The following is a 12,243-nucleotide window of genomic DNA, read 5'->3' on the forward strand; positions in this document are numbered from 1 at the left end:
ACATAATTTTCATTTCCTTTAAGTATAATTTTTTATTAAATAATAAATGCACATGGTTTAAAAAGGTCAAATAGTACAGAAAAGGAGGGTTTGTACTAAAAAAACATCAATCTTTGCCTTTCTTCCAGTTCTGCTTCCCAGAAGCAATTTCTTCTCATTTTTATCTTCACAGTTTGTAGTGAATTCCTTAGACAGTTATATATTCATTCATCCATTTTAGATACTGATTTTCTATTATATGATAGATAGCAGGACCTACCACTTTGTTACCTCTCCTCCATACTCTTCACCTCTACTTCCAGCACAGATTTATTATAATTTGGGGGTATTTAATTATTTAGATTCCATTACTATTACTACATAAATATTCTTCACTTCCAAGCCAAACAGTTGTTGGATGCATTTCCTTTGTTTTATAACTTTTTTTTCCTGAAGTTAATAATTTCATATTTTTATTTGCTTAATTTTTCTTATACCTATTACCATTCTTCTATACCAGCCGTGGGCAAACTATGGCCCGCGGGCCAGATCCGGCCCGTTTGAAATGAATAAAACTAAAAAAAAAAAAAAAAAGACCGTACCCTTTTATGTAATGATGTTTACTTTGAATTTATATTAGTTCACACAAACACTCCATCCATGCTTTTGTTCTGGCCCTCCGGTCCAGTTTAAGAACCCATTGTGGCCTTTGAGTCAAAAAGTTTGCCCACCCCTGTTCTATACCATTAGCAGTCTCTCAACAATTGTCCACACAATCAATAGTTTTTTCGACCATATTTATCCCCAGAAGATTTTCTTCATAGTGCCCCCAAAGACAAGGCAAGTAAAGGCAAAAATAAACGAATGGGACTTATCAAGCTGAAAAGCTTCTGCACAGCAAAAGAAACCGCCAACAAAACATATAAAGGCAACCAACCGAATAGGAGATATTTGCAAATAATAGCTCCTGCAGGGGATATCCCATTACCACTCTGTCCCCTGGATTGCCATTTTCCCTGAGATTTCCCCTTGGGTAAGACATAGCCTTTTCCTGAGTCTTACTTGAATACTAATATTTCTTAATATATCTTTTCTGTTTCTTCCTTAAGTGGTCATCTTCTTAAAATTCCTATTCTTCCTAGATAAACAACTTTACATAGTACTTCTCAGCCACCAATCCAGAGTAAATCCTATTCCCCAGATACTTTGTTCCAGAAATGCCTGCCAAACTCATATAAAGACATACTCCTAACATAGAGCTGTGTTTTCTGGTATCTCTTCTAAAATCAACTCATTGTAAAACATTATTCCCACTCCCTTTTTTGATTGGTGTTCTGGTCAGGTTTTATTTTTATTTTATTTATTTTTAATCTTTATTGTTGAAAGTATTACGTATGCCCCCCCCCCCGCCCCCATTGACCCCTTCTAGCCTGCCACCACCCCCCACCCCAGGTCTTCAGCACTTTATTGTCTGTGTCCATGGGTTATACATATATGCATATACTCTGGTCAGGTTTTAGTAGTCTTAGTTAAAATTCAAAATCTGTTAAGAATTTGAACAGATATAAACGGAAATAAATTTTTGAGCCCTCAACTTTGACCATTCTCTTGTTCATCTGGCTAAGCTGTGATAGTTGGAACCAGAAACAGAACAGTGAGCTGTATTCACGTGCAGTGGGCACAGCTGGCAGTGTCTCCAAGAAGCCACACAACAACCCAGCCCTTAGTGTGGGGGCCAGAGAGGAACTGGATCAGACCTAAAAGTTGGATGTTGGCAAGTAAAATGTGAATGAAATGAAAAATGTAGTTCACAATATTTATGCTATTTGTGGTTGTCGTGACATGAGCTGATAAAAATTGATAGTGTTGTGAATTTTCAGGGTGTATGCGTCACGCCATGAATTCCTGCAGTGATTTGTTTGTGATTGGTCTAGATACATGCCACAGTAGGACCCATAGTTAGTTGAACTTAGTTTTCACTCTTGATGTGGAGAGTTGTTTGGAAATACTGTTTTTTCTTTATAGAACCACCTGCAAGCTAACACATGTGAAAAATATAAAGATTATTTAGAGTCTCTTTATGCCTACCTCTTTTCCCCTCTCCATTAGAGCATTAAGTTTGTATTCTTGATGTTCAGAAAGCAACATGGCCGTGTGTGTTGCCTGATTTTTATCTTTTGTTAAAAGTTGACTTTGAGCCCTAACCGGTTTGGCTCAGTGGATAGAGCATCAGCCTGCAGACTCAAGGGTCCCAGGTTCGATTCCAGTCAAGGGCATATACACTGGTTGCGGGCACATCCCCAGTAGGGGGTGTGCAGGAGGCAGCTGACCGATGTTTCTCTCTCATCGATGTTTCTAACTCTCTATCCCTCTCCCTTCCTCTCTGTAAAAAAATCAGTAAAATATATATATTTTTTAAAAAGTTGACTTTGAGAGAGCTGTTGTTAGAGATTCTTTTAGTCTATGCATAGTGTATAGGTTGAATTTCTGCAGGTAGTGCCTCTTAAAATATCCTCTCTAATAATCAGAGGAGACTTGATTTAATTTCACAGAACATGAGTGTCTATCCTTCTCAAGCCTGAACACTTCAAAGCTGGTAGGATAATTAGTAGCTAAATGAAACAAATGTGAAGAGGAAACTAAACAGCAGTGGTTTATGTTGTAAAAGAGCTGAGGAAGATTGAAGAGGACAGAATGAGTGGATGAACTGGAGGAGGAGAATTAGTACTAACTATTTGGGGATCAGTATCAGTGCTATGCCATAAGCAAAGATTAGGTGTAATTGATCAGAGAAGTCCCACTGAAGTGAACGTGTTTGATCAGTAGCTGCTAAAAATGTGACCCAATAAGTAGTGTTGCCTTCTATGACCTCAAGAATGGAAGATGACTAAGCAGAAAGCCAAGCATGCAGGAAGGAGAAAGTATTTCATAAAGAAGAGGGGTCCCAAATAACATAAAGACTATTCCAACTTGAGAAGCAGTCAGGGCTCACTCACAGCACACCTCCTAGATAATGGAATTCCAGTGCAGTTTTCTAATGAGAAATTCAAAGGTTAATAAAGTACAGTCCTCTTTGGGTCTTTAGAAGTCCATTATGTACCTCATCAATAAATGCACAGTGAATCCCCCCCCAAAGAGCTGTGTCTTTGATCAAGAATCTTTACAACAGTTCATCCTTTTGCGGAATGCAAAATACTGAGAAAGGTGAGATGGTCTATATATATAAAAGCCTAAGCAACTGTTACTACTGAACCTGTCGACCAGTTGCTATGATGCACACTGACCATCAAGGGGCATATGCTTAATGCAGGAGCTGCCCCCTGGTGATCAGTGCACTCTCATAGCCAACCTCTCACGGCCAGCCAACCTCCCCTGGTTTCTCCCACCGGCCGGAGGCCCCCAGACCCCGGCCAGCAGCCACTAGGCCCTGATAGGCCCTGATAGCTGGCCAGGCCTAGGGACCCCACTCATGCATGAATTTTGTGCACCGGACCTCTAGTTTAGTAATAACCTATGCACCAAAGTTGTGAGTTTGTTGCATGTTTGTTTACAAGGGAAGGAACGTTTTTTAGTTTTGTTTTAATTTCAGTTGGAAATAAATATTAAAACCCTAAAGTCTTAATATCCTTTCCAAATGTTCTGGACTTCTGGACACCTTGAGGCCAGACTTATATGATAGATGCATAATCATGCGCCATAGAGGGAAACAGAGTAGAATGTACATCTGGAATGTTCTTCATGTTTTCTCTTCATATTCTTTCTTGATCTCTTTTTGGAAAGAGTTAAAGATAGGAAGAGGCATCCACATATAATGTGGATTGGAGTCATGTTTGGAACCAGACTGTTTATTAAAATCAAAATAACTTATGTAAGCCTCTTGAACTTTGGTATAAGTTCTGTGTGAAGGTAACTCATCAAAAGCAGACATCTTTATCTTGGGCCTTGCTTTTTCTGATGCTTAGTTCACTTATTAAAAGGGTGAGCAGCCCTAGCTGGCTTGGCTCAGTGGATAGAGCATCAGCCTGCAGACTGAAAGGTCCCAGGTTCGATTCCGGCCAAGGGCACATGCCTGGGTTGCAGGCTCGATCCCCAGTGGGGGGCATGCAGGAGGCAACCAATCAATGATTCTCTCTCATCATTGATGTTTCTAACTCTCCTCCCTTCCTCTCTGAAATCAGTAAAAAAATATTTTTTTTAAAAAAGGGGTGAGCAGATTTCCAGCTCTTTTGTTTTTTAATTCTTTAACAAAAATTATCTGTTAGCCTAAGGAATTCCCAAGTTTCATTTCAGTGCTCAGGCAAACCAAATTATTATATTTTCCTCTTACTTTTGCTGCTGTTCACAATGAGGGAGGAAACCGTGGACTCCTTTGATGTGGGGGGAAAGCAATATATCACTTCCCTGAAAGAACATTTCTCAGTCTCTCATGTGAAAAAGGATTAGCACCTCAACAAAGGTCCTGTAGATCACAGAATTGGGCAGCAATACCAAACAGTATTCCTAAGGAAAAGAACTGTATTTGAGCAAGAGTGTCCTGGCAAACAGAAGTTTTTTAATAACTGCAAATCTGAGATAATGGCACACACTCCTCAGTATCTCCCCCTAAATCCTCAGATAGCTCTTTTAAATAGAGTAAAGTCACCCTTTGTTTTAGAGTAGAAGTACAGTCTTATCAAAAGACTTTTTTAATGGGATGATTCTGTGTATCTTTGGTTCATAAGGATTATGCATTTATGGATAAAAATGTTTGGAAGATTTATCTTTGACCCTCTCGTTAAAATTTTCATATAAGGTCACTTGCTTTCACTTTGCATTTAAAAAGTGATTCAACAACCTGGTGAATTAATTTATTAAGACTTTGATTAAAGAATCTTTATATACTAGGTATGAAGAGGCTGTGGGAAGTAGGAAAATTTTCATTTGTGGGTGGCAGGAAGCCGAGAGGAAAGTTTATTTGTTAAATAAGGTTTGGGTAAAAGTTTTGCTTTTTCCACACCTTTATTTATTTCCTTTTTCTAGATTATGTTTTCTAAAACAGAATGAAAAGACTCTGATTTAAAGTAATAATAATAACACCTTGCACTCCTGTAGCACTTGAGACTGCCTAAAATCCTCTCTGCTAGACTGAAGCTTCAAAGTCGGATATCTTTGGCTCCCTACTTTGCTTGATCCTGCTTGAATGAAAGATTCCAAGTGGGAGGGGAGAAGGGGCCAATGGAGCTAATAGTGTGAGCCCCAAGATAAGGTGTGTTGCCAAACGATCCGTCAGAGTTTGGGTCCAAAAAGAAATTCTGGCAGCTGTTGCTTAAATGTTAGAAATCAGGATTATTTTGTCCACATAGACACCTTTATTATAAGGAGATTTTATTTAATTTACTATTTTAAGAACAAATTTTGGTCTTCAGTAGCTAGCCAGTAACCCTCTGACCTTTCAGTAAATATCCAACTAAAGCTTTGAAATTAGGGCGGTTAGTGTTTTATGGCCCAGAATAAAAATCTCCAATTCTGTTTCCAAATAGTGTAGCCCCAACACATTTTATTAAGCTCTTGACACATTCAGCCGTGTGTATTTTGTAAAGTTCCTATGGTTATTGTTTTACAATAGCTGCTTCCAGAAGCATTGTAAGGGTTTCAATTAATCAGCCCTTTGTGTGCTTCAGACTATGCAAATTTATCACATCAACCATTCAACTGCTCATGGGAAAGCCATGTAAAAACTGTATTGTCTTCTAGCGCCTCCTCTCATTTAGAGTGATGTTTTAATAAGAAAGCTAATCAAGTTTTCTTATGCATTATTTATCTGTTAACATGTAAGGAAGAGCCGAATTAAAATTATGTCAACCGGGATAGTGGCAAGTGATGTGATAGATCTGGAAGTGATTCAACAGCAGAACAAAGCTAATATGATTCAACAGTTTTGTCTCCTTCCCTCCCCCTTGGGATTATTTAAGGTGGTGTTGAGGAAAATAAAAGAAGGTTAATTCAATCACTGGAAAGGGGGAAAGGAAGAAAGGGAGTAACCACCTGTGTTAGCTTTCACGTTTTGATTTAGAGATTTACATTTCTGAATATATAAAGGCTTATGGAGATGAGCTTATTCAAAGCAAAAACATTTTTTTTTGCTTAATACGAACAGTCAAACTTGAAAGCATTCCTGCTGCTTCTTTGGCTCCATTTACCACTATATTCATCAGCAGTAAACTGCTCCACACTGGAAATCCTCAGCCCCAATCCTGTGAAGTTCTGAAGTTATTAGGAGACACTGTCCTGGTCGGGTGAAATTATCTGCACAGCCCAACCAGAGTGAGCTTCTTTTCAGCTCTTCAACCAAAGTTAGTGCAACTGCACTTGATTCTTCCGTTCATTAAGTTGGTCACCTTTGCTTTGCTAGTTTGCTTCCTGCTGAGAATAATTAGGTTTCTTATATAATAATAATTCCTTGAATTTAGATGCCGCCTTCCTCTAAGGACCTTAAAGTACCTCTCAGACATTAGTACCTCTCATCTGTTCTTTTGACACAATTGCCTCATGAGATAGGTGCTAATTATCCCCATTACAAAGACCAGACAACTAAGTCTTGCCAGAAAGTGATGCTTTCCCCCCACCCCCTAGGAAACACACTGTCAGTGGAACAGCACAGAGTCAAATTAAGGTCACCGGATTCCTTGATCTCCTGCCCTACATAGATCTGAGAATCCAAGAAGTGATGAGTCCTTTACAGATGACATTCCCCCCACACACATTTATGAACCTCATTAAGACCAGGCATTGCACAGTGATCACTCCTTTACCAAACATCAGTCCTCCTCCTGCACTGTGACTGATAGAGAAAAGTCACAGCATCATCTCACCCTTCATTTCGTGCAAAGTGTCAAACTGGGCAGAATAAATAGCCTTGTCTAACAGGTACTTGCAGAAAGCAGAGCATTAGAATGTGGCAAGCTGAATTGTATAAATGTTTTCATTTTCAGTATTCAGATTAATCTGCAGGCCTCCTCTCAAGTGGAGTTGTATCCCTGAGCCTCTTCGTACGTCCCCACCTCCCTCACAGCACTTGTCACATAGCAGATGCTTGGTAATTGAAGGAAATGATTCTCTTGCTCAAAAAAGGAAGAGTAAGAACATATATCACCCTCGGAGTGGTACATTCAATCCCAAAGTGGTTATGGAAGGTAGACTTGCTAAAGGAAAAAAATTTTAAGTTAAAAAGTGAAACAGTGTGATATTAAAATGAGACCTGGCTGTCGACCAAGTTGAAAACCATTTGCTTGTGGGTGGCTAAAACATTGAAGTCCCATCAGAACATCTCTTGAATCAGCGATGTTATTAAGTTGTCTTCTGTTATTAAGTTGCTTTCCTTTCTTGATATGGTATTAGAATGCTTTAGTTTTTCCTTACCATTTTTATTACATCCTTACCTTCTTTTTTTCTATTTGAATTGTGATAGGACCATTACACTAAAACTAATTTTTAAAAAAGACTTTTGAACAAGTCAGTTGCTGTTTATAATTAGAAACACTTTCTAAGAATGATTCATCAGATTAACTGGGGTTTTTTGGTGTGTTTTTTTTTGCTGGGTAAACCTATTCTTTAAGTGATTTATATGTTGTTCTGCTAGGCCATGAAAATAGAAATAACAAATTGGTGTAAGAGCCTCTAGTGTCTGGGGCATGACGCTGAGGGAACTGTGACAGTGGGTCCCCAAATTTGCCTTTCCTGAGCGGCTTGGCAGTCAGACTTGTAGTTTCTTTAGACTCCCTAAAGTCTCACCTTTACAACTTGAAAATAAGATAGATGGTGATAGAATAATTTTATTTTGACTGGGTCTCTATAGAACCTTTCTGCTCTTTTTGTGTGCCAGTTTTTCCTTATTATCTATTTTCATTTGTTAAAATTTTGTGCTATAGTCTATGGTCTAATTCCCAGTGGCCCCTATAAGTGCATTAAATGTTTTTGGGCCTGTTAAACTGTTGTATTTGCATTTCATTGCCAGGAGGTTGTGCTATATACAATGGGGTTGAGACACAGGCATGGACCAGGGGATGAAATTTTATTTTAAAATCTGAAATGCCGTGTAAGCATTTAAGGTATGAATCAGTAATTGTTCTACAACAGCTTCCATTAGATATGGTTTATTTGTAGTCCATCATCTTTTCAAGGACCCAGGGAGTATTAACACACTGAGGTGTACTGCATATCATTTACATTTTTAAACCAGCATTTAAAGAAAAGTGACTATAACCTTTAAGAGTTTATATATAGGAAAGAGATTTTATGCTCTGTCCCTGGAAATAAATTACAATTTTTTATTTGAAAATAAAAGAAAGCTTCCTGCTATGATTAAGGATTTGAATAATTCTGAAACAGAGAATACCATTTCTTTAAAAAAAAAAAAAAAAAAGTTTGGGTCTGAGATTGAGAGCTCTCTTCTCCCCTAATGGATTCAGTAAAATGCAGACTTTTAACAATCATCTGTCTAATTTGAGATTTGAGATCATCAAATTCTGTCTAAATATTTTGTTTTAACTTCTAAGCTCATTATGTTTTCTTTGTGTTAACTTGTATTAAAATCTGTCAGCTATGACTGGTCTCATAAGCACAGTCAGCGGACCAGAATAAGTTAATTATTTACTTGTGTCACTAGTGCTCTTCATCTAATGAAATGCACAGCTGTGTTAGATCTGCAGTTGGATGTGTAGCTTCCATTGTTCTGCAAGTCAGCAGAGGGTAGAAGCCGCAATGATGGAGAGCCCTCAGTTCTTTCTGCTGTTCTGGCTTTCTGTGTCGATTTCATGGATCTTTTATCATTCACTTTCACACAAAACAAACAACACAGGGCTGTCTGCTATGGGAACCATCTTGGCATATAAAAGGGTTTCAGAGCCTAAAGTAATTTTAAGTTAGCTAAGATTTAATTTTTGGCTTACAGGTGCCCTTGATTCAGATGTGGCCAGTGCAGTTCCTCTAATGGAATGAAAAAAATCTGAAAGTTACTTATATTTAGTTTTAAGTGCAATGGCAGAAAAGTGCTAGTTAGAAAATAACTTCCCCAAAAGGAAGTTCTATGCTAAATATTAATCAGATTTCAAGCAGAGTTATTAGAAATTCGGATTTTAGGGGAAAGAGCATTGCTCTCATTTTAAAGTTACATTTGCTGGAATTAACCTGTGGGCTAAAATTGAAAATGGAAAATGCAAATCATCCCTCTCCTTACCCCCCTCCAGTATAAGTATGCCATGCTTCCTCCTTGGGTTCGGTACCTCCTGCCCCTCACTCCACCTTCTCTTGTTGGAGGGTAAACAAGCAGCTTCCTCCTTAGCAGCCACAGGCATCCATCCCCTGTGAACTACTGCTGGAGGGGTGCTGAAGTTTTTCTTTGGTTTGTTTTTGAGGGATGTAGCTGAACCCTCCAAAATGGCATTCTCACCCAGCCACATCCCACCACTGGCCTCTTTAAGATTTGCTATTTTTAACATTTTGTTCACTGCCAAACAGTGTTGTTATCTGTGCACCTAGATTTCCAATTTCATCTCTTTCAGAGTGGATTTCCTAGTAGCCCTAGTGTTTTGTCAGATAATTTCAGTGTGGACAAGATGGATTTTCAGAGGGAAGAGATGAGGGTCACACGTTGTGCTTGATTTAAATTCTAACATGTTGTAGCTGAATTTGAAATAAAGCGAACTGAATGTTTCTGTTCTTCGTGTAGGAAAGCATACTTTCTTTATAATAAACAATGCAATTTCAACCAAAAAGCCCGTTAAACTACCTCCATACAATGGAATTCAAATCCACAAACCTAATTGCCATATTGTTGGCAACCACTAGAAATCAGAGTATTAATAACCAATGTTAAATAGGCAAATGGCATTCTTTTTCTTTGAACATCACCAAACTTTTATTTTAAAAGTTTGATTTCTTGCGTATGTAGAAATCAAACTGAGCAATGAAAAGTTTCTTTGAGAGCAATTTCTTTTCAATAGGTACAGATAATTTATATACACACGAAAAGGAATTTTATCTTACTAACTATAAAAGCATTTTTTGGGTCCAATGCCATTGAATAATAGTTTTTCAATTCTAGATTATATAGATTATGGTTAACAATCTAAATTATACTCCTATTCCTCCTACCAAGAAAAGGATGTAAGAGGAATTACCAAGTATTTAATCAAAAAAATTTCCTACAAGTTAGAATACTGTTAAAGGAATAATAAAGTACAGTTAATTTAAGAGTCTATTAGTGGTGTGTGGAGTTGGTAGATTTTTGTTTTGTTCTGTTTTCATTCTTAGGATACATTTATAATTTTAGTCTTTTCTTCCAAGAATACTTTGTTATTTAATTTTATTGTTCAACTTTACAACTTCAATCAAAGATCACTTTTGTAATGTGTTATAAGCTATAGGAATTAAAATTCTTTAGGGCAGTTTAGACTCAGCCAGGGAAGCCTGGCAGAAATCAGCCAACCAGCTAGCACTCTGCAGCCAATAGGTAGTCCCATCAGCACGTCAGCCACACGCGAGTACTTCTTGTCACAGGTTTTTAAAACCATAATTTAAACACACCCCTCATTCAATCAGTTCTGTGTTTGGTGGTCAGAGAACTTGGATTCCTGTGATTTGAGTGCAATGTGTAGCAAGTCATGGACAAGATGACAAGGAGTGACATTGCTGCTGACTTGAGGTTTCAGGGACGTTGACGGGGCTAGGACCCAGTGAAGTCGCTGCTCTTCCATCTCAGTGGCACGAGAGGTTGGGTGAGCTGCCTGACAGCACCATTGAGTGTCGCGCCAGCAGGCCAGGCCACAGGCTGCACTGCCTTTCTGTAAGGACAGCCATTTTTGAACTATTCATCTAGCGGGATTATTGGGAATTGCTTTTGTTATTCTTGATAGAGACCGTGGGGCAGGTTTAAGAGTAGTAAAAATAGAGATGGCGGCAGGGAGGGCCCAATTAACTACTGTATTCTTTCTTTCTGCCAGTTTGCTTTATGTGGCATGAAATCTTCTCTTCCCCCAGGTGTCTGCGGTTTGATCGTCCCTCAGGAAGACATGCCGTTTTGTGACTCTGGCATCTGTCCGGACATCATCATGAACCCTCACGGCTTCCCATCACGAATGACGGTCGGGATGGTTTTCAGAGGCACTGCTCTTAAGGAAGAAAGCTGGCAGTTGATTTGCAGTTAGTGGGTGTGATGGGACCCTGAAACTGATATTTAGAAAGGGCCCTTTGACCCCTCGTCAAATAACTAGGTTCTCAGCTCCTGATGATGCTGGACGACTCTCCTCTACAGAGCGAATGTGGAGCAAGTTTGCCCTTCCTTTTGAGAGTAGTCTTTTGGGTGGCAAACTTACCCCTCAGAAAAGAGAGCCCTTTGTATTGAACCTAATGCATCTTTCTTTCTATGGTTATTGTTTTATAATCCTGGCTCCAGCACTTACTGGCTATATGACTTGGGGAAGTTGCTTAACCTCTGTGTACTTCAGTTTCCTCATAGGTAAAGTCAGGGAAATAATAGTACCTATCTCCTAGCAGTTTGGGAGGCATAAACTTAGATCACACATGTCAAGATTTTCTAACAGTCAGTCACACAGTAGGAGAGAGATAAATATTTACTATTAATTTATCACTCTTATTAATAGTAGTAGTTTCATAATTCTTTAGGGAAATAGGCCAGAGCTAAATAAACAGACAGGATTTCTATACCACAGGAAGGTACTCGCTTAATTTGTTCACATTCCACAGGTGGGAAAGTTAATTGAGCTGTTGGCGGGCAAGGCAGGCGTGTTAGATGGCAGATTCCACTACGGCACCGCCTTTGGAGGCAGTAAAGTGAAGGATGTGTGTGAAGACCTCGTTCGCCATGGTTATAACTACTTGGGGAAAGACTATGTTACATCTGGCATCACAGGGTAAGTGTGTGTTTAGGTGTTTTAAAGTAACAGTATGGCCGGTGTTGTTCAGTGCTTAGAGTGACGGCCCCGAGCACCGAAGGGTCGCAGGTTTGATTCCAGTCAAGGGCACGTACCTGAGTTGCAGGTTCGATCCCTGGCCCAGTCCAGGTGTATGTGGGAGTCAACCAATTGATGTGTCTCTTTGACATTGATGTTTCTGTCTCTCTCTCTCTCTCTTTTTCTCCTTCCCTCCTTTCCACTCTCTCTAAAAATTCAAAGGAAAAAATATCTTATGGTGAGGATTAACAAAACAAAAAAGTATGATTTTATTAGAAGAAGCAAGAGCCCTTAAGACAGTGGTTCTCAACCTTGG

General features: G+C 38.9%; 1 protein-coding gene across 1 annotated transcript in view; it reads left to right on the forward strand.

The window, feature by feature from the left end:
- Positions 1-12,243, forward strand: part of POLR3B (RNA polymerase III subunit B) — a 103,394-nt gene that overhangs the window by 76,559 nt on the left and 14,592 nt on the right. Inside the window, exons 24-25 of the mRNA XM_070410969.1 lie at positions 10,996-11,099; positions 11,722-11,888. Coding sequence (XP_070267070.1) covers positions 10,996-11,099; positions 11,722-11,888 — 271 coding nt within the window. The remainder of the gene's footprint in view (positions 1-10,995; positions 11,100-11,721; positions 11,889-12,243) is intronic.

Source organism: Myotis yumanensis, unplaced genomic scaffold (assembly GCF_028538775.1).
Source record: "Myotis yumanensis isolate MYYU_CA2020_CCGP unplaced genomic scaffold, mMyoYum1.0.hap1 SCAF_3, whole genome shotgun sequence".
Taxonomy (NCBI): Eukaryota; Metazoa; Chordata; class Mammalia; order Chiroptera; family Vespertilionidae; genus Myotis; species Myotis yumanensis.